At 38.2% G+C, this 23,919-nt stretch overlaps 1 protein-coding gene across 2 annotated transcripts in view; it reads right to left on the minus strand.

Moving 5' to 3' along the window:
• ypel1 (yippee-like 1) overlaps nucleotides 1-23,919 on the minus strand; it is a 46,682-nt gene that overhangs the window by 19,032 nt on the left and 3,731 nt on the right. For both annotated transcript variants that reach the window (XM_041787319.1, XM_041787318.1), the window contains exon 2: nucleotides 17,856-18,140. In XM_041787319.1, coding sequence (XP_041643253.1) covers nucleotides 17,856-17,972 — 117 coding nt within the window. In that variant the 5' untranslated portion in view covers nucleotides 17,973-18,140. The remainder of the gene's footprint in view (nucleotides 1-17,855; nucleotides 18,141-23,919) is intronic.

Here is a 23,919-nt window from a genome sequence, read left to right on the forward strand (position 1 = left end):
TTCATCTCCAACCTAAACCTGTCCTGTTAAACCTCAAATCTTGGTTTGTTAGCCCAAAACATGGGTTTTTATTACCAAAAGACCTTTGTATGAACCATTCAAATGAGTTTTACTATGATTTTAGATAGTTCAAGTAAACCACCTAAGCATCTTTGAGAGGCAATACATTTGCCTAAGTGATTTTTTTCTGCTCATCCAACTGCTGTCTGTCAGAAAAATAAATAACAACAGAACACAAAGACTTCACCTGGGCATCACATCATTACCGCATATTAACTGTCAGTATGTTTATTAATTTTCAGAGAAATGATGCAATGCACAATCAACTAATAAACCACCCTGTTCCCGCTCCACCCCTCCTTCTCTTGCTCAGAGTGGCAATGAGAAACCCTCGTCTCTCCTGTAAACGTTCTGGTTCTATTCTACCTCTACTGTTTAATTTTAACTCGTGTTGTTCTGGAAGTGCAGCTAATGCTAAAACACTAATGTTAAGGGCCACACAAAAGATTGCCTTCTGCCCCCACTTTGGCCAGGGGGCAGCCCCGCTACTGTTAGCATGAAAGACAATCTCTGGTGTTTGAAATTTGATTAAGAATGGAAAAGAAAAAGGGGAATGCAACAAGGTGAAGTGTTGGGAGATAAAAATGATCAGTGGTAATAAAACCATTTTTATTTATCAAATAATCATTCAGAGATTTTGATTTGCAAGAGTGAAAAGAAAATGCTTGTTCCGGCCTGTTCATTTGAATCATTTTGCTGTTTAATATCAAAATTGAATAATTTGTTTGTTGGCCTTTAGGTCCAAAAAATTAGGATGACTGACATATTCTGTTTTTTAGTGCAACAGAAAAACTGACAGTTCTGGTTCTTTAAATGTGACTGAAAGAAGCAGAGTGAAGTTGTGTCAGCATGACCACCAACAGGACGCCACACTGACAACTAAAATGAAGTCTGTGGTTATTTTGTTACATTCTTTACCCTAAAACATGCTGAAAACAACAAGCGCATGCCTAAAAATCAGATCTGACATCGGTTGTCATTGTCTTCCTGAGCACGCTGTATCTTCTCTACATTACTGTCACTTTAGATTTCTGTCAGATTTAAGTTACATCCTGCAGCAGACGGGAGCAGCGTCCTGAATCAGCTGGCAGCGAGCAGCAGAGAGAGCCGAGCGTGAAGGCCTGCAGTGTGAACGTGCTCATGGAGCTGCATGACACCGCCTGAATACTGAGGAGGGAGGGAGGGCAAGTGTTTTATTCAGCACCTTGGCTTCATCCCACCCATCAGGCTGATGAAGACCCTCTGATGGACTGATCCCACTTCTCTTTTTTTCTAGCATTAACAGACACAGATCCTTTCTGGATTCATTTCAGCTGGTAGTTTGCCAGCAGGCTGATGGTTTACATGTGAGTGGCAGGAGAGTCAATTTGCTACTATTCCACCCTCTCTCTCTTTTAATATCATTATTAAACCAAGAGCAGTCAAGGTCAGAGAAGATCTTAATAATCTATACACAAACACCCAGACTCAGGGGATGGTTATATGGATCCACTGGTTTAGTCCAGAGAAAAATATCTCAGCTAGTTTAATTTAATTTAGGGCGCAGTGAAAAAAGTCAGTGTTTGATACCACAAGGTGCAGATGACTTCTGATTTGTCCACTGCGCTATCTGTGAGCTTTTTTAAAGAGAACTGAGACATTAAGGGGCAGTGTTGGACTTATTTGACATCATTCTGGGTGAAGGGAGACGTTGCAGTAGCTTAACCAAAGTGAATGGAAAACCAAGTGTGTGATTAATGCAATTAAGAAAGACTATTGCAGTAATGATGGATCTCAACTTTGATTCAAGTATAATGCTGACAGCCCTAATAACAACACACTGAATCACTATTTTGTGTTTAAACAGGCAAAACCACACAAAGAAAAACTGCTAAACTAAAAATGATGACTCTTGTTGCAACCAGAAGTTTGTGTTTAAAATCCAACGTTCCTATCAATGTTTCAGTTTTTTTAAGAAACATTTAGAAACCTCTCTCTTTGGGTCTGCAGCGGTCAAACTAAAGCCTCCCTTCTTAAGTTGAGTGTTTGAGGGCAGGAGGGCGGTGCAGACTGAGGGCACTGTGCCTGCCACACTTCCCCTCTGGCCCATGTGCTCAGGTTAATCCTCTCTTTCTGCTGCTCCATCTGCATCTTTGCTCACCGGCTGGCATGCCTGGAAAACCATGTATGCATGAGCTCGGGGAGTGAACACACATTTTTTTTTTTTTTTTTTTTTTTTATACACCTGGCTCAGGAGACTTCCAGCTCAGAAAAATGCAACTGTGGGAGAAAATGTGCCAGGACCTGCAGAGCTCCTCCAACACCTCCCTCTGTGTTTTTAAACTACTGTCGTAACTCTAAAAAATTACTTCAAGGAAAAAAAACATGATACTGGAGCATGACATCTTACAAATTTCACGTGGGATGAAAATCAATCGTGGTCAGGGCGAGTAGCCTTGGCAGCGTGTAGTGGAAAACACCAGACTACGGTGTCATCTTCTCCTAAGTAACATAATCGGCTTAGAAGCCTTGATGCTGAGGAGCGGTGATGCTGCGGAGAACGACTGAGCAGACAAATGCTAACCAGGCGTGGCAGAGCACACAGGGCTTATTAATAAATCTAATAGCAACAATGTCAGGATTATTCAGAAGATATTCAGATGTAAAAAAGGAGAATAAAAGATGAGAAAGTTAACCTCATTTATCAAGTAAACATGAGAAATGATGTCCAGTTTGTATTTCTGAAACGTGAGCATCTATGTCAAAATGTCAAATTAAAACAACTGTATTCTGTTTTCAGTCATAATAAACAAACATTTTAAGACTTAATTCCTGAGAACTAGGAGCCTATAAGAGGCATATCTTGCAGTTCCTTTCTAACACTGGCCTACATTTAATCCCAAGATTAACAAAATACTTAAAATTGAAAATAATCTAAAATTGAAGCCATAATTACTTTTTCATAACATTTCTAATTCATGTTTTTCTACAGTAGACATTTTTGTCCACTAATGGATTATAAGGGTAGTATTTATGAATGAATGATACTGAAGATGGAGCAACATGAAAGCCAGCATGAAGGAGTATAGCCTCACAACACTGGGTTCACTATCATGCTATAGTTTTGTTTTTAAAATCATTTTTCTTTGATTCTGAGCTTGATTTTATATTTTTGAGCATCTGCTATAATCAAATTTTCCTTAATTTGTTCCACCATAGCAGCTTCTTAGTCAACAGGTAGCCGAGATAAATAAAATCAATATGGTCTCATCTGTGGCCTTCCCTCATTGCCAAACATCACCACTTTGCTATGGCTATTTTTTCAGCATTTATGTTAGGGTTTGATGCATTTATTTATGAGATAGAACAGAAGATGGAGCAGAACATTGTGGAGTTAGAGAGTGGGGAATGACATGCAGTACAGCACAGAGGGCCACAGCAAACCTGGGAAACATGAGGATGATAGGATGATCACAAAGTCACATTGTGGCCAACTAGTGTAGCACTATGGCTGCTTTGTGCCTCAAATAGATACGCGGTGGGGAATATTTTAAAGTACCCTCTTGTGTTTTTCTTTGAGTTCTTACATGTAGTGAACTTTGTGAACCTTCACAGTTCAGTGTTTAGACATAGAGTGGCCTAGTTTGGTTTGTGGTTTCTGATACCACAAGCTTTCATTTATCTCTTGATATATAGCAGTGCGTTATTTACAGCTTGCCTTTGTAATTAGTTATTGTTTAACTGTTTGTCTCGATAAGACATCTGACCAGAGCCTGCTGTGACTGGCTTGTTGTGGTTCAAGTTTGATCTGTGCAATAACACAACACTTCATCATCATTTGGAGTTCCCTTAATCTTAAGTCTCATGTGACTTAAACCCTGGCTCTCTGGGTAACAGTCCTGTTCATTTAGAGACTCCTGCATACTCTACCATCGCTCAGACTGAGCTATTTCTGTCCATAAGTCTGTTAAACAGACATGTTGTCAGAAGTCGTCAGACAGAAACGTGATGTGATTCTGCATCAAAGCGACAAAAATCAGATGTTTACCGTGAGAACCATTCCAGGAGACAGACAGACTGTTCAGGGTAGATCCTTTAATTCAATCCACTTAATATTAAAGGGGATTGTTTGTCAGGAGTCACCTCATAGCTTTGACCCAATAAACAAGAAACACAAAACCAGGTGACAGTTCACTCCTCCTCACTGCACTGATCTCTGAGGGTTTAATGCTTCACTTACTAAGTAGTTCCTACTGATCATTTCCTCAATGAATCTGTGGAGTCTAAATTAACTCAATTAACCCACTGAGAACAACTTTTTCATCTATAAACTGTAAATGTGCATTTAAAAGTATTACTTTTAAACACACTGAAAGGTTTGCAGACTTTCTACCTCGCTCTGAGACAGTCACAGACCACTTTATTAGGTACACCTCTTCAAATGCTTGTTAACACAAATAGCTAAACAGCCAATCACATGGCAGCAACTTAATGCATTTAGGTATGTAGACGTGGTCAAGACGACTTGCTGAAGTTCAAACCAAGCATCAGAATGGAGAAGAATGGGGATTTAAGTGACTTTGAATGTGGCATGGTTAGACGGGCTAGTCTGAGTATTTCAGAAACTGCTCATCTACTGGGATTTTTACACACAACCATCTCTAGAGTTTACAGGGAACGGTCCTAAAAGGGAAAACTTCACTTAAATAACCACTCGTTACAACCAAGGTATGCCATTTCTGAACACATAACTCGTGGAAGCTTGAAGCAGATGGGCTAAAGCAGCAGAAGACCACACCGGGGTGCTACTCCTGTCAGCTAAGAACAACAACAACAACAAAAACAACAAAAAACAGACTACAATTCACACAGGCTCACCAAAAATAACAAAAATAATACGGTAGTCTATGTGAAATGATGTTTCCATTTTTTAATTGCATCAATAAGATCTGAAAAAAGTCTGTTGTCTTGTTTGAATTTAGCATCAGGGAGTCACAATCAACTGACAAATGCAACTAAACTTTATGGTTAAAAATGTTTGGAAGCTTATCATCATTTGTCATGTTCAACTCCACAGAATTATCAAATGAAACTTTAAATTAGTCCAAAAATGTCTCCAACTCCTGCAGTAAGTCTTCGTCTGCTGTGACATTGAGTTGTTATGAGCAGCGACTGTCGCTCTCTAAGTGACAGATAATTAGATGAGCGTGAGATATTTCTGCTCTCTGCGTCGGAGCTCTGCAGGTCAGCGTGGGAGAGGCTGAAAATGTTAAAAGCTGTTGTGTTTGTTTTCTCAGAGTCATGCCACAGTGTTCTCGGAGACTCCTCGCAGCAGACACTGGGAGCAGGAATGCTGGAGAACCAGTAACACCAGTGTGCTTCTGGGCGATGTGAACTAATCAGATTGATTGCTGCTCAGTAGCTACAACTCTGGGAGCTGAAACAGTCGGCCATGTTTGATGAGTGGCCCAGTTTGGTTTGTGGTTTCTATTTACACAAACATTAATTAATCTCCTGTTATACTGTGGCGCATTATTCACAGATTGCTTTTTTAATAAGTTGTTTTTTGACCCCTGCTGTTTGTGTTGATAAGACACCAAAACTAATTGGCATCTAGAAGGACTAGAGTTTGCTGTGTTGGTTGGTTTTGGTTTACATGGAATATCTGAGATTTGCAATAAAAACACTTGGCTGCCATTCAACACTCAAAGTAACTCTGCAGTTTTGATGGCTGAAGATAAAAAATGACTGCATCTTATAAATACCACGCCTCCAGAAATAAAACCCAAACAAATAAACACACGGGCTTCTTAAAGACTGAAACACACCAAAATCCTGCCATGTCAAGAAAGCAGGATGCATGGGAATTCTGTAGTTTAACAAATAGTTACGAATGACAAGATGAACAACAGTTCAACGTCTCAAACCTAAAGCTTCTTTTGGATTGAATTTCTAAGCAAAACCACATCAGATTTTTCAGCAGGAAATCTAATCTCAGCACATAGGGCATCAGTACAGTAAGCATTCCCAAATATATCCCATCTGACTCTGAAATCTTCCAGAAAAAACTCATTTACAAGCTGACATTTAACCTCTGGTTGGTGTTTTGGCACAGGCTTAATTGTAGACTGCAGATGGACTTCACTCAGCTGCATCACAGCCAATAATCTGTAAAAACATTTCCTCTTTTCCTCTCTACATGCGCTACTATTCATTTCAGCCTGTGTGGAAGCAAAAGAAAGAGAAAATGTTGTGATGAACTTCAAAACCATGCTAACATTATGTGATAGAGAGCCGCTCTCTGAGGATGGAAAACTGGAACAAACAATACACCGTTCAGTCTGCCTCATGTTATCTCCTGCACATTTGAAACAGGCACTGGAAACACATCCAAGATCCATTAAACTAGCAGTCATTCAAGAATTCACTGCTTGAAAAATGTGTGCTTATAACCACATGCTCTCTGGACTGCTACTAAACTGAGGAAACAACCAAAGACTGTACTGGATGAAGCCTGAGTCATGTCAGATATTTGGCTCATATATTTGGTTATTGAAGGCCAATCTGTGGCCGAAAACACTGTCTCAGACAAACTTTGACTCAAAGTAGTAACAAAGAGGTAGAGCAGAGGCAGGTCTTCAGCCTCCTTACAAAAGGTACTGGCTTGTAGTCACATCAGTCAAGCCCCTAATTCTGCATAACTCATTTCCTTTTTAAAACCAAAACAGATGAGTTAGAAAAAAATTAACCATATGTTTATTTTTGCTCTTAAAATCAGCATTTTAACATGCGGTGTGTATGTGACTTCAAATCAAGTGGACACTTGAGGAACTGCAGCTCTGTCCTCTGCACCGGCAACGGGTTGCAGTCATGGAGGTTGTTGTAGCTGTTGGACACAGGCAAAAGCGGAGGGTAGATATCTCAGGGTTAAACATTTCAGAGTTGAGTTTAACTCCCAAAGTGTCATTTTAACTCTGTTCTGAGTGACACAGTCTTCACAGTGTTGATCCACCAGTGTTAGTTTGAGACTGCCAAGAGTCAACTGATGTAGGCTCTGCCAACTGCTATTTCAAATGTGTGGGTGGAGTCCACCATCATGACCCTGGGCAGAGTGTTACATGAGTTTTATATGCGAGTTGCCTGTTGTACAGTGATCCACCCTGGGGTTCTTTTGCTCGTGTTTCTGGTGCATTGTTGCTGTTTTTTAACCTTGCAAATGGATACGCCCATTTCCTTATTTTTCACTGAAGAATCCATCTTGCAAAGCTCCCGTCTGCACGTTTTGGGCCTGGTTAGAAAGTGACAGGACCAATCAGCGACGTGGGCAGTACTCTCAGGCGTGGCAGAGTTGTGACTTAACAAGCAGCAACAAGAGGCTGGTGCAATTATGGTGGAAAAGCTTAGCGTGGATGCTGCTAAAGCATAAGTTTTATCAGAACTTGATGACATTTCTTCGTTAAAAGAAGAACAAAGAAGAACAAAGAACAGCAGTGAACTGTTTTCTTTTCGAAAACGACAAAAGTCATTTACTGACATGTCAATAGTCGCCATGGTTCGCGTTATTCCTCGGTAGCTGCGCACCTCGATAGCGGCTAAGTCAAACAAAACAAACACTTTAGGTTTTCCTAAAGGATGCATAGCATATCAGCATGCATTGCCTTGCTTTGAGGGTGACTCTAGGGCTCAACAATTTTGAAAAAATATCTAATTGTGATGATTATGACTCGTATTGCAAATTGGATATGAATTATTGTATTGAAGGGAACAATAACTGTTGTCATCCTCATATTTAATCAGAAAAATTTCCAAAAATGAACAAAGTCAGATTTTTGTAGGCTATTCTAAAAATGGGTCTTGAATGATTGCATGATATGTAATGCATGAAATCTCTGCTGCAAAGAAAGTTTTTAACTGGTATTTTGACCCAAATTTCAGGTTAAAGAAATATTGTAATTCTGTGAGTTGAAAATTGCAGCAGGCTCGATTAATTGCCCAGCCCTAGTTCATTCTGCTTTGTTCTTGCCAGAGGAGATCCACCTTGCCAAAGATTTTCAAGACTTACTGCAGGTCTGTCATACTGTAAAACTTTTTAACACTTTCAAAAGTGTAGTTTAACTATTTGTAGTGTGGACCAATATAGACACTAAGTGTTAAATTTAACTCTAAATGATTTTAACTAACCATTAATCCACCAAAGATAAGGCTTTTAAAAGTGGCCCAGTCATCCCTATATTCTTCTGTTTGTAGCCTTCAGTGATTAAACACCTCTGCTCTAGAAGAGATAAGGGAGGTTTTAGAATCAAACAGATTGGAGAAATAATTGCCAGTGACAAAAGTATTCAAATACTCAACAGGAGCGCTTCTATCTAATTATATGCATTATCAGTATGAAATAATTGAATAATTAATAAATACTTATCTAAAAGTATAAAAAATCTAAAACAACTTTCCAGTCTGAGCTCAGCACTGATGGTTCAAAACAAACTTTTATAGAAAGGAGGACGGTATTTTTCTCCATGCTGTTATTGTAATGAGAGTCAATAGTTGTAAAGTTGTTGGGGATTCAATAAAATATTCAATAATAAAATCTCAATTTTTACTACTATTTCAAATGGTTCCTTTGTATTGTATTGTTAAGAAGTGGTGTTATAATTTTCTTGTCTTATTTGTCTGTTTTCTCCTTATTCAAAGTCAAGACAAAAGCAAAGCTTCTCCACCAAAACTCTAAATAAACAGTTTTTATGTATCACACCACTTTCAGTAAAAACTTTTTTTGTAAATCTCTCTGATCTGCTTTATTTGGCTGAACTTTTTTACATGATGTAAGTTTTATTATTGGCGTCAGTGGTTTTTCTTCCTCATTGTAAGTCAAGTCTTTACCCCTGAACTTTCTGTTTGCAGGATAAAGAGGATGTGAAAGAAAAAAAAGAAAAGAAAACAAAATCAGTCATTCTTGTCGTCACATACTTGTTAATATACTAGTCCATATAATATGTATTTACTTTGAACTGTACATTATTTGTACTAGAGAAATGAATGTTAAAATAATCTCCTTTCTCCATAATGCCATTCCATTTTTCTCTTTCATGCATCCAGGTACAATTTGCTGCAGCAGCGTTTTAACTTCCAGCTCAGCAGGAGCCAATAAACCCTCCCAGCATCCAAAACTTCCATCATAAAACACCTCATTCTGCCTCGTCACAAACTTTAGTTAGCAGCAATAAATCCTCATATCTGACACGAGTTTGGACGCGTTAAGTGAGGTGAAGACAAACGGGGGTAGTCCCTCCCTTCAGCCAAAGTCACATCAGTGTGATTTATGGTGGTGTTTAACAATTAAAACCTTGTGAAGTCGCTGTTGTGCAGACTTCATAGCGCTAAAATGACCATCTTGAGGCTGAAGAAATGAACAACATGGCCTGTCGGTTGAGCTGTTTACTGAGCTTGTCTTCCTGTTAGCACTAACAAGCTGAGAACTTCCAAAACTCCGCACTGCAGGAGGCAAACACATTTGGACACGGCGATGGTGAGTGGAGCAGATTGATCATCTTTGCCATTTGAATAATCAGCTTAGCGCGTGGTGAGAGTGCAGTGCACAGGGAACACACTCTCACTGTCTTATAATAACACAGAAAGGTCATCGCTTTAGTCGCTGCAGCTCCAGTTTATCTGATAGTTTAGAAACTTTACTAAGCAGCTGTCGATTAAAGCAACACTGACAGCTCTGTGTGCTACTGTGGCTCCAAATGTCAAAGTGGACTTCAATACCCAGAAATCCTTATTGAAACAGTCAGGCTTTATAAAAAAGAAACTGCAGGATTAATCAGAGTCTCAGGTTTATATTTGTCATCATCCAAGAGCAGGCAAAAAAACAGCATTTAGGCCAAACCTCAAACATTTTTCTAAGTAATCTGACCATCAACAATCATTTTTTATTGTTTTTGTGTCTGCTGGGACTGATAACTATTGAGATGAGGATGTGGGAAGATTATGTGCAGACAGTCAAAACTTATCACATAAACTTTTCAGGCAGTCAGAAAAATCAGAGTCATCAAAAAATAGAATAAAAAAAAAAAAACAGAAAGCAGAAACATTTCAACCCAGCAACAAGTTTCGCCAATTCTCTTCCTCATTAAATCAAATCAAACCAACATGATGACCAAGAATTAAAGCATTTACACTTTTTTTAAAGAGATGAACACAATATGGGTTTCTTTACAAACATGTTGAACTAAAAAGCATTAGTATCTTCCTTAACTGTGACAAGTAGCTACATTAATTTGCAAGCTGAATTTTGAAGTCAGCTCAAGAAGCTCCAGGTAAAATAACTTCAGCAAATCTTTCCATTGAAAGGGGTTTCATTCTTTGCAGAATTTCTCTTATGCAATAAAGTTTAATTTGTAAATCTGCGGTGTTTCTTCCGTGCTGTTAATGTGGTGTCAAAAACCTCATAACTTCCTTTCAAGCTTCCAAACAACAGGATGTCATTCAAGTTGCTGTTCAGAGAAAAAAGATAATATTCTGCATTCAGCTCATCAACAACTCAATTTCCATGCAAAAGAATTCTAATCTCTTAATATTGTAGACAATTTTAGGTCATTATCAAGAGAAGACATGCATGCAATGGCTAAAATAAAAGCTTCCTCCATGTTGGACTGTAAAGATAGAGGGTGTTTTTTACCAGGGGTCAACCGATATTGTTTTTCAGAGCTGATCCTGATTATTGGTAGTTCATGAGATAATTACCGATATTTGGAACTGATATGCCTTGATTATGACATACAAAACATATTTCAATTCCCAGTAAAGTGAAAAAAAAAATCTTTATATTAGGTTTGCTGTATGACAGGCCACTGTGTTTTGTATTACCAGCACAAATTTCAGTCATGAAAAACATCTGAGTTTATAAAATTAAGCTTCAAAATCATGAAAAATGAGACAGTAAAATCTGCTATGGGGTGCTGTAGGCGTGTCAGTTGAATGAGCTGAAGCCTGCCCCAATCATGAGAAATACAATTGTCTCAAATTTTTAAAAATACTTATGATCAGAGCGCAGCTGCCTGGCTCTGTGCAAGAGCAGAGGGACAGAAGTTGCAGAGTTGGAAGTTTAAATGTACTGTTTTCTGGCACAAATCTCTCTGTTATGATTCATTAATGACTGTAGGCCATCGTGGCTGATAGATTTGGGCAATTTACCTCACAATGAACAAAAACAAAGCATGTAGCTGGCTGTTAACTTTCAATGAAGGCAGTGACTTTGGCTAACAACAGATTGTTCTGAGATTAACTGCTCGATGATTTTATAGCACTGCTGCATTAGGGGTGATGTCATGGGCCCATATATTTGCCCTATTCAAATTAAACCAACCCAGGAAAGAGGTGAACAACTTTTTCATGGTCTAAATAAAAGGGACTTCAATGGGAAAAAGTGAAATTGCATGACTAAAAATGAAGGAAAATAAACAATGTAGCCCTAATTCTATCACTACGAGAAACGGCACAGAGTGGAAATAAAGCCAGAGGAGAAAGCACATTTTGCTGTGGAACCAAGGTAGTGTACTTCTTGATTAATTAATTATATTGGTTATTGTTAAAATAAAATGCAGATATCGATATCTGACCAAATACCAAACATCAACCTTAATAATCGGCCAATAATTTGACCCCTAGTTTTTAGACTAGCTTGATGCTTTGTTCTGTTTTGTGTTCACACTGCAATTTTCTAAAGACAAACCATCCTTCCCTCATAGCCTGTCTTCCACTGTGTATGTAAACAAATGCCATGTGTAACCCACTAGTCACATTTTGCCTTCAAGATGCTAGTTAGCTAATGGGTTTGAAAGCTGCCTTAAACAGCAAGCCCACAGTAACAACACTGTGGTATGACCTGAATATCGCTCAGTATCTGTAGTATTGCAGCTTCAAGGAGCATCATGTGACATCTTCCAAATACCCTATGGCCATAAAAAGAGATGCAAAAAAGACCTTTCTATCAACAAAACACAACCCAAGCTGTCCAGTAACAGCAGAGAGAAGAGAGCCCTTATTATAAAGTAACCATCCTGTTTTCATGTGCATCAGCTTTGGCTATATGACAACCACCTTTTCTAGCAAAAATTTCAAGCAAATGTCTGAAAATCATGGCATAACAAATCTAAATAAATGCATGTTTCCACCATCTACCTTGGTGTTATGGTATTTCGAGCTTCTCACAGAGTTACACAGCTAATCCAGCAGCAGTCTGACACAGCCACTCTTTCATACCGTTTGGGGCTCTCTGGTTGAGCCAAGGCCAGTTATGGTGAGTGGAAGCTGGTTATAAAAGCTTCATGAGCACTGTGACTCGAAAGTCTTGTAGAACTCCGTTTCCATTGTCCATTACTGCATTTTTCAAAAATTTTATACCAATTTCTTTTTCATAATATAGCCATAGGTTTAAACCTACACCTGTTTTTTCTATTTCAGATTGATCTCAGTGCAAAGAAATGTAACAACAGGTGAAAAAGAAGTTAAACACTAAAGCAAGTCTCATTTAAACACTTTACAACATTAATACAAAGGAAAACTTAGACTCTCCTACAATTATGAATAAATACATAAAAACTTTCAAAGTTAATTTCCAGCCCTGATAATTTCTTTATTTGCTGTAGGTGTTTGCTACATGTTTTTTGTGAATCCAAACTTAATAGAGGGCTTTTTTAACCATTAAATGTCCAACACTTTTTCTGAGGTAGCTTACAGCTAGGCTTGACTTTCACCTGACTGCATGAAAATAGTGTTAAATACAGTTAAATAGACATGCCGAACAGAGAAGCAGTGACTGTTTGCATAAATACTGTGAAAGCTCATGTTCTGACAACAATAAAATTGTGATTTATTGTACAGCCCTACTTGAGAATCTTTAAAAGTCTGGGTGATTGGGCATGACACATTATGTTTGAACAGACAATGATTGTTCATATGAGACTTTTTTTCTGTTGCCTCTCTAAGAAGTTATCATGGGATATTAATTTGAGAGGCACTTGTTTAAATCGCATCAGCACTTTGAGACGCTCTCTGATTCTTTAATAAACTGTCATTTGAAGTCACTTCAGGTCACAAGTATCTCCAACAGCCGTCTGACAGCAACACTGCATTAAACAAGTGACATGTCTATTTACTGTGAAACCAGAAGAGGAAAAACAGAGCAGAGTCTCCTCTTTAAAATGTCTCAGCTCAGCAGGGAGGGATTACTGGTGCAGATGGTGATGGTGATGGTGATGATGATGACATTTTTCAGGGTTTACACTGGAGAGAGAAGCCTCAGAAACATTCATCACAACAATCATTAAACAACTCATCGCACATGTTTGACTCAGATATACAGTGCTTAACAAATTTATTAGACCACCTGTCATAAAAACGAGAAAACATAAATATTTTAGAAATCTTTCAAAAACTTATTTAAAACTAAAAATGTTATTGTTATTTATTTGGCAAATATACTGCAACAACTAAATAGTCCTTTTTCACACATAAAAAACAAAAAACGTCATATTTTGTATGGCCTCGTTTGGCCTTGATAGCGGCTTGCATTCTTGCTGGCATTGTTTTTATGTTCTTTTCCACAGTCTCTTTTGTTATTGAGTTCCAAATAGTTTCTAGCTGTTCCCACAGACTTGCTTTAGATCAAACTTTTGTGCCATCATTCTTTGAATCTACTAAATCCCAAATTGGTTCAATAGGATTCAAATCTGGACTTTGACTTGGCCAGTCCATCAGTTCCAGTACTCCAGATTCCTTTTTCTTGGCCAAATAGTCTCTGCTCAGCTTTGAAGTATGCTTGGGGTCATTGTCTTGTTGGTATATGAACCCACGACCAATCAGATTTAGTCCAGAAGGGATTCCATGATGCACTAAGATGTTGTTTGGATGTTGTTTGTATCCACAAATTGAACCCCATACCATAATGGAATCTCCACCGTGCTTCACTGTGGGCGCAATGCATCTGGCATCAAAACGTTCTCCAGCTTGTTTGAGGACATAAACACAACAATGCTGACCCAAGAGTTCAAACTTGGGCTCATCTGTCCAGAGTACCTTCTTCCAGTCATCAACAGTCCAGTCTTTGTGCTCCCTGGCAAATCTGAGGCGTTTCTGGATGTTTGCAGGCCTCAATAATGGCTTCTTAGCAGCTATTCTTCCCTTTAAGCCTTGTGCTGTCAGTTATCTGCTTATGGTCATTCTGGGGACTTTCTCAGACTCTGATCTAGTAGCATTCATCTCTGCCTGAAGATCAGCAGGGGTCTTCCTTCTTTCCTTCTGTACTTAAATCTTGAGGTGTCTGAAATCTGCTTCAGTTAACTTTGGTTTCCTACCTCTTCCTTGGCGCATTTTGCAAGTACCAGTCTCGGCAGTTGACTCCAAAGCATACTTGACCACACTGTGAGAACACTTTATGTCTTTCCCTATTTGTCTCAAAGACCATCCAGCAACAGGAAGTGCTTTAATGCGGACTCTTTCATTTTCAGTGAGCTCTCCACGTTGTACCATTTTGAACAGGAATGAGGAATTTCAAACTGAATTCACCCAAATTTGAGCCGGCTCACTGGGCTTCTCTGAGAAGTCAGAAATGAATCAAGCATAACATTCAACCACTAAACTAATTGTTCTGTTCAGGAATGCAAGTAAATAACTATAATTTGACATATATGCTTTACTATTTTATCAGGTTTTTAGTACATCAATAAATTTGAAAATCCATGATAACAATAATAATTATATTTAGCATTAAAAATATACTTTTGGTTACAGCACTTCTACATATTGGTGTATTAACCATTGCAGAATCATAAAAAATGATTTTGGTAATTACCAATGCTGTTAATTTAGGGCAGCTGTGGCATAAACCTTACTTTGGGTGGTGGTCTAATAAATTTGTTAAGCACTGTATATGATCATTTTCACTAGTTTTGATGGCAATTTGGAGGCAGGACAGCAATTAGAAACACATGTCAATGACAAACAAAACCATTTCCCCTCCATTTCAAATAATAAAAGCTAAGTATTATTTTGTCTTTTATATTTATGAGGATTTAGACCTCTATATCTGAAATATGGAAATAAAGATGGAATAGAAGACAATTAACAGCAATCCTCTGGTATTTAGCAAAAAATAGTCAACTTGATAACAAAAAGATGAGCTTTAAACCTGAAATATAACATTTTTTTTAACATTTTCAGATGTCTGGTATAGTAAATAGATTGATAAAAATCAAGACAACTACTTCTTTTGACCTGCAGACACCTTTGACCTCTAAACAACACAGAGTAGTATCTAAACTGGTAGAATAAAAACAAAAAAATAGGAAGCAAGTAGGTTATGAGGCAGATCTGAAACATTACAGTCATGATTTTTCTTCTCATATTATGAAAATAAGGCCGCTTACGTCTCAGTCAGCTGCAGCCAAACTTACACTGTTTTTCAAATTATCTCAAAGACAGCAACAGGAAACAAAAATAGCCGCGACAGTCACTTTAAAAGGCTGGCCAGCTCCTTTGAGCACAGCAGAGGCAGCGTCGGTAATAACACCGGTAGTGTCTGTCAACTGAGCCTCAGAGAATTTATGGTCAGAAATAAACTTCAGATGCAGAAGCAGACAGGTACACGAGCTTTAGAGGTGCAATAAGGCAGGTGAGCATCTCATAAAATTATACTGCTGTCAAGCCAAAGTGCCGTTTGCCACGACTAATACAGGAGGACAACACTCAATCACGGCGGAGGCCCCGCTGAGTGAGAGTCACAGCTTAGCTCAACACAGATTTATTCATTTCCAAATATTTCCAGAACAGTGTCAGATTTTATCATCATGGCTCATAATGTCATCAGAAATGATTAATGAGACAGAGATAGTCATTTTTGTGTCCCAAGGACTTTGTGAACATACCAGGGTTTGATTTGAATGATGACACACTGGATAGAACTGAAAATCAAACAAAACTTTTCACTACAGCGGACAAACTCAAACTACCCTTTGTTTCTCATTGTACTCTTCTCATTGTATCAGTGAGTCATTTATCTGAAAGCTACACTGATTACTGTTAAATCTAATTATTTAGGTTTTATGACACACTGACATTCAAATAAAAACTATTGCAGCAGCTCTCAGAGGCTGTTTTAACAATGATGCTATTGTAAAACCAATTGCACACAAGCAATCCTGCGCCAAATGAAACTTTACCTTCTAGCTATTTAATATAGACGCATATTGAGCGGCTTAACAGAGCAGAGCTCAAAAAGAGCTAAATAAAGAATTCGGGCAAGGTGTTCATGTGTAAACTGTTAGCTAACACTACTAAACCCCTTACTGGGTTGCACTAGCTATTATTATACTTCAACTTGTAGCCTGGCTTGACCATAGAGTTCATTCTGGATGGAAAGACCACAGTTTCTCATTTTGGATCACGAGTAGCCTAAGCGGGAAAAATCAGTTCCCGTTTCTTTGCTAATAAGTGTCCTAAATGACGCATAGTGGGTATTCTTCATCAGCATGCATTGCAATGAGGTTGACTCTGTTTTGTTCTTGCCAGAGGAGACCCACCTTGCCACAGATTTTCAGGACTTAATAGGGTCTGTCATAATGTTAAATATCTAACACTTTCAAAGGTGTGGTCTAACTATAAGTAGTATGGATAGATATAGACATCTTTAAAGTGTTAAATGTAGCTATAAATGAGTTTAATTAACAGGGTCAATTTTGCAGTGTATTTTTCTTTATTGTAGAGGTGTGACTTTATCTGAACAACCTGGTTGGTGATCTATTCTATTGTTATTGTCTCTAAGGATGGATCAGATTTTACTGTACAACTCCTCAGTAGCTAATCAGTACTTCAAGTAAACTTAAAAATGAAATAGGTTTTACTTTCTACTTGAGTAGATTTATAGACCAGTAATTTTACTTTAACTGTACTTTTTCCATTTCTGCTTATAAGGCACTAGAAGTCGGACTAGCAAGCTACTGCAAGAGCTGGTGAGCTAGCTGCTAACATGCTAGTCAATCAGAAACATACTAGTGCAAGTCATAACTGTCAAGCCAGCTGCTACTTATCAAGCCTTCTGTCTAAAAGTTACTGTGGTCATTTTCACTGTAAGAGTTGGATACGGTTCCATGCTAAAAAAGAACTAATGAGGATAAATCATCTAAATATTGTTAGTTTGAGAAAAATATTTACTAATGCTAATTTCACGAGGATTTACATAAGTTAATATTGATGTAACTGGGTGCCTTTGAACATACTGATCCAGGCAACCCTTTGAAAGGGCTTCTTTGTACAAAATATTCAGATTTCACACGTCATTCTGTGGACCATATGGCCCTGGGAACATAAATAAGCCTGCCAAGCTAGTTAGATTGATTGCTAATAAGGTAATAGGTTTATAAAGTTTGTAGAGTGGCACATTTGTCCTGCTGGCTTTTATAGTAAAACTGCTTAAAAGGTTAGAAGTGTGAGGACAGTTTTATTTGAATCCTTAGTAGGATTATTACAACATATTTCATACTTTTTGACATTGCTAATCAGGTCTATCCTAACAATTGAAGAGTGTATTTCAAGTATCTTTTACATTTACATATAATCTTCTCCATCTGACCTTCATGATGTCACAGATTATGGCTGCTGGGAGCTTTATGACACATCTACAAAGTGCCCTGTAGTCTTGTTATATGTACATAAATAAAGCCAGACACACTGAATGACACGTGAAAGGCTCCAGGGTGTCATTCAGTGAAGGACAGGACAGGTTGGATGAGCTGTGAACGCGTGTGCAGCTGTCGTACCTTTGAGATGAGCTCGTCGTGGTTGGCCAGGTGTGCCCGGCAGTGGATGCAGCTGTAGGTGCGGTGGCAGGAGGGCAGGTAAGCCTGGAACGTCTTCGACTTGGTCATCTTCACCATGTCAGTGGGGCAGGGCTCCTCGCTGGTGTCAGGGCTGGCACTGGAAGAGTTGCAGCTCTGCTGGACTTGCTGACAGAAGAAACACTGGAAGATGCAAGCAAAAGCCGTCGTTGTTGTGGAGTGGGTGTGTGGCACGCTCCACACAGACACCACAGGAGAAAATCAAACCTGCAGGGGGGCAGAGGGAAAAGAGGGAGATGTGGTGAGAGACACGTTCCATACGTCCTATTTTTAGAGCTCATGATCTTGATTGCATCTCAAATATAAACACATCTTGTTAGCTTAAGCAATCATTTGATTACAGTGATCTATTATGTGATTACAATGGCATGTTGTTGACTAGTATCATGGCTGAGTGCTGATGTAACTTAGAACTGCAACATGCCAAACAAAACATTGCTTATGTAAAACCTCATATTTCATTGCTTTATTATTCATGGTTTACAGCAGCAGCCAGCCCCTGTTTATTTTGTTCGAGTGGACAGGAGGAGATTTTTTCAGTCTGCCGAATCGAAAAAATAATTCACAAAACTCCTCAAGAACAACATCTCTAATTCAAATGTCAATTATTCTTCTGTTCTTATATTTTAATTGTGTTTATCAAAGCAACAAAGTATCAATTAAACCTTATATTCAGAAAACACATGTTCAACATAAAAAAGCTATACTGAATGAAAACATCAATGTTTAAATATTTCAATTTTTTTCTGTTGCCAAAAGATCAACTACTACTTATTTGGAGGTTTCTATAAAAGATTACACTAGTTTTGTTCTGATTGGTTTGTACTCATTAATTACAATGGAGAGCCAGTACCATCATCAACAAAACAATGCTTGATCCATACAATAAAACCACATTGATTGCATAACTACAGTTTCTAATCTGAAGCTGTTGACAGATAGTTTGAATAATAATTTTAGTCTTGCTTAATTAAAAAAAAAAAACTCAACCTCTGGATTTTATTTACAGTCTGTCTGATCATCTGACTGTTTGAAACAGAATAGAAACCAGAGACAAACCTCAAAAACAACCCCCCCAAATCACATTCCAGGTTCACTAGTCTGAGCTGAATTATCTTTCTTTAAAAATTATACAAGAAGGCAAATCAAGCTTATAATCATATAAAGAGCACACATTTATCTGTAAACAGGCTGAGATAAATATGTTAGGTCTGCTGGAGAGTCAGCTCCACAGTAACAAATTGCATACCAGCTCAGTTCATATACAGGACAGACCAGAACAGACGATGAGACAATGCAGCCAAGACACAATGAATGTGCAACCTTTTAAAAAGAGACTATGATTGAAAAAACATCTCTGCAGGTGTAACACAACCACAGAAATCCGTGCATGTGTCTGGTCTTCTAGTTAACAACCTATAACATTCATGCATACAAAAGCAGAAAAATGTAAAATTCAGTAATTTATGGACTCACCTCCAGGCATTTAAATCATCAGTAAGACTAACGTTGTTATCTATCCTATGTTCATATTAAAAAATACTTCTGTCAGCATTATTTTTGCACCGCTGCCTTTGCCTCTGTGCTGCCCACTGCCTTTTACGACCCTTTTATTTATCACGCCTATTGAATTATCATTATTAATCATTTTGTTTGTGTGTTTGTGGTTTACAGGGAGTGGGAACTAAAAGGCTCAGCTGTCAAAAGAAATATTTCACACTGGTGTTGTTCCTGTTGCTCTCTGTGCTCAGAGGCGATGGCTGTTTGGCCACTAAAACTGGACTCCGGAGGTTGAGGTTATGGACGTTTGTTTGCCTTTAAGTAGTTTATTTTTCTGTGGTTTGTTGTTGTTATGTGTGTTATCTTGTTTATTGATTGCCATTTCATTTATATTTGAAGCACTTCCTGTTGCAATTAGGTTCAGCAGGCAGTGTGGAGATTAAAGGCAATTTTATTTAATGTGGTGGGAAATGAACACAATAGACTCAACTCATAATGTACTGGTACAGCAGACAGCTGACAAACTAAACTGACATTTAGGTTTCTCATTTTAGTAGCTTTATTGTAATCTGTAAAACAACCTGACTGATACAAACAGAATCATTTACAGCTATTTTGCTGCTATACAAAAAAAGTTTGACTGATACAGTTGCATTTATTGTTTTTTTCTTCCTTTGGGGCAGCAGCACAACCTTATTATGGTCTAAACTAACTTTGAGTCAAAACGTTCACACTGAAGAGCATACTCAAATGCAATGCACTAACACTCATAACAAGGGGTAGATCGATTATAAGCCTAGTTGATTATTGATGCAGATATTTGCCATTTAGCTGATTATCTGTATTGGCTTTCTATTTTACAGATAATTGGCAAAAAACAATTAATTCAGCAGTGCTCAACTTTGGCTCCGCTGCAAGATGAGTCTTCCTCTCTGGCATTGCTTTCATTCTACAGCATCAACTAATGTCCCGCCCACTACACAATCTGACTGGTTTTATGTCACACAACTACCAGCCAATCAGCACTGAGGCCTGGGTGGCACTGGCACAGGGAGTGTATGACATCACTTCCTGCTTCCTTCTGCTACTGTGCTGCGCTGTGCTGTTTCTAATGCTGACAGAGCTAGTGTTATGTATTTTATTCTTTATTGATTATTTTTAACATACAGTTTTATTTTCACCACATTAAGTACATTTTGTTTGCTATAACAAATTCATATCAATTCCAGATATCAGTTATAAGTTTCATGCTACTAGTAATCTACATCAATATCAGCCTTGAAAAAACAGTATTAGTCCCTCACTCAGAACTGTCCAAGAACTGAGTGTGGAACTCACACTGGGCATTTCACACCCTCAATAAACACCATATTGTTGATGTAACGATATTGTACTGCATGCTAGCTAACCGTAGCATCTGCTTGCTATCAACATTTATGAGCAACAAAATAAGGTCATTTTATTAAAGTGAATAATGTAAACATAAAATACAAGTTATATGATTTTAATAGTGAGTGAAAATTGCTGACAAATTTTGCTTATGTTAAAACAAGCAGAAAAAAGAAGTAGGAAAAAAAAAAAAACAGGGGCGGTTAAACTGTAGTAACTTCCTGTAAGTACAAAAGACCAGCGCACAATTTGAGTCTATGCTAACCCGCTGTAATTACGTGCACTGTACTAGACTTTAGTGTATTGTAATAAAGTGTACTAACATAAGTATTAAATTTGGGACATGCTGTGGAATTCAAGTTAGCTTTTTTTGGTCATAACCCATCCTTAAAAATACATCTGACTGTTTGGCAGCTAAATGCCAAACTTTTAACAAACTAGCAGCCAACTTTGGTCAGATTTTGGTTTAGAGACAGGGTGGCAAACGGCCGTCGTCATGGTTTTGTGGCCAAAGAATCAGATAATATTCTGAGCGTGCCAGAAGTTTAGGATGACCATCTCACAATGTGGCTCCTGCTATGACCTACATCGACTAACCTACCAATAGGAATGCAGCAAGAAATGCCACGACAATAAACGTGACATTGGTGCCAACAAACAAACAAGTTAGCCTTAGAATGGAGACAATGCCAAAAAGCAGAAGTTTGTAGAATTCCAACAAGGAGAAAACTCTTGATCTCAGATGTTTTTCTAAGCATATGAATGCTACAATTACAATGGCTTTGTTGTTGCTTTGCTTCATTATTTACCACGGCATTGGCAGTGGGTGATTCAGACTGTGGCGTTTAGTGGGAGTTTTCATCGTGCAGTCTGCCCACATCAAACTTGATGTCTTATGAGATTCATGTCACACAGTGTAGCATGCCAGAAACTCAGATGATTGCTAAAACTTCACAGTCTGTAGAAGGCTTTACCCAGGCAAACTTAAGATATGTTTTTAATTGTTAATAGGTAGACCATAACAGTGGTTTCCCTCTTGATTCATACATACCATATTAACTCATACTTTTTATTTTACTTTAATTATCTTCTGCAGTTGGATTTTGTTGCACTGTCCTTTCTACATTCTTTGTAAACTCCAGATTCATAACAGTGATTTACTTTATCAGGACAAAAGCAGTAATGACTTCAAGCCAGCCAATGCCAAAACTAGTTGGGAGGAAACTGCCCAATTAGGAGGAATGAACAAAGTAAACCGGAAGTCACTGCAGCATCCAAATGTAGCATAACATAATGTGCTTTTAAGAGTTAATAATGTAAATAATATTTTGAATGAGACAGGATTATTCAATAATACTAACCCAACTTACTTACTAGACATACAATTAGCAAAATGTAACTTTAGAGTGTTGTGTTATCTTTGTAAAATGTTGTTACATTACCCTAATATTTAGGCATGTAAAAGTTTTAACATTAGTTCACTCTTTTGGTAGAATCAGTTTGCTTCAAATAGTTCCTGGTAGTTACAGAGGTTGTGATTATTGAGGTAAACTTGGTTTGCTTTATGACTATACCTCTACTAAATTCAAAGAAGTGATGACTCTCTCCCCTTGTGAAAGGAAGTAAATGGTTGTGCAGTTGCTGTGCATCACACGTCAGTCAAACAGTGGAGGCGGGACTTTGAAGTCTTTTGTTGTTGATAAAAATTTAACAGCCTATAGGTGGTGCAATTTATCCTATGCATTAAAGTTGTTTAGACTTCTTATATCTACTAAAAGGCCTTTTCTGTTCACATCTTTTTTCCCATCATCCAGACACCAGAAGTAAAAAGCAGTGTTAGAGCTAGTGCTTGGTTTGCAGTGTTTTTATGTCCTTCACAAATTATGCTCTCTAAAAACCATTTTTTTAATCTGTTACTTCTTCTACAGGTTATCCATATCTTCTGACAAAGAAGAGACAGTATAAATGACTGTCATTGTTTTATTTTCATCTTTTGGCTGGTATTTTCAGTGCTGAAATGAGAAAAAAAAAACACTACCTGTTGTCTTTGGAAAAAAGTCTTTGTCTAAGATACACAATGTACAGGACAGCCCTCGAGCTCAAAAGCCACAGTTACCAACAACACCCCTTAACAACAGATTGCACCTTGTCACAAAATGACAACAATAAGCCTCCTGCATCCCTGAGTGCTAGAGCACAAAGAGAACGAGCTTCAGCAGCTCCAGAAGTTTCCAGTCGAGCTCAATGTGCTGCAACAGGAAGAGCAGTGCCGAGACAGCAGCCAGCAGCCAGACGAGAAAACAAAGGAGCTTCCGCGACTCAACAGGAAGCAGCCGTGACGTTCAGCATGACTGCTCTGCAAGCACACACATATCTGTATGAACACACACGGTCTTTACATGGCTTGGAAGATGCAGAGGTGACAACAGGCATCTCGACCCAGTGGCCCCAGACGAGCCATATTTACATACATACTGTATAATCCGCACAGGTGCCTGAGGTTTAATCCCTGCATGTAAAGGACCAAATCCCCTCTCTGAATTAGCCTAGTTTAACCTCAGCTGCACGTGCACAGGGGAAAGGTAAACACATACACAGCCTTCAACAATAAGTGTGTCACACTTCAGCGTTATCAACATTAGTGATTAAATCAGCTTTGAAGAGTGCATCCTTTTACAGGTGAGGTTGTCATCAACACACAGACAATGGCATGCTGTTATTTGCATGTAATAACCCCCCCCCCCAGCCCCCTGCCTTGTCCAATACACACTCATGCACTAACAGCAAGACATGACGCATACACCTTCCTTTGTCCTTATAAAAGCCAAATAAGGGCAAGTAAATCATCAAAGATGTCTTTCTTAATTCTCTGTAAAGAAAGTTATTGTCTTAAAGACATTTGACAGCACATGGTCACATTTTTGGTCACTTTCCAAGTGTCATTTTATTGTTTAGGTAAAACTGTATCAACTTTTATACCTGTAGACACTTAGAAAGATGTATTTGATGCTACAAAGTCATTTCCTCACTTGAAAGTTCCCACCTCCTTTGTTTCAGTCTTCCTCATCCCATGGTGACAGCCAAAAATTGTTGCTTT

Source organism: Cheilinus undulatus, linkage group 5 (genome assembly GCF_018320785.1).
Source record: "Cheilinus undulatus linkage group 5, ASM1832078v1, whole genome shotgun sequence".
Lineage (NCBI taxonomy): Eukaryota > Metazoa > Chordata > Actinopteri > Labriformes > Labridae > Cheilinus > Cheilinus undulatus.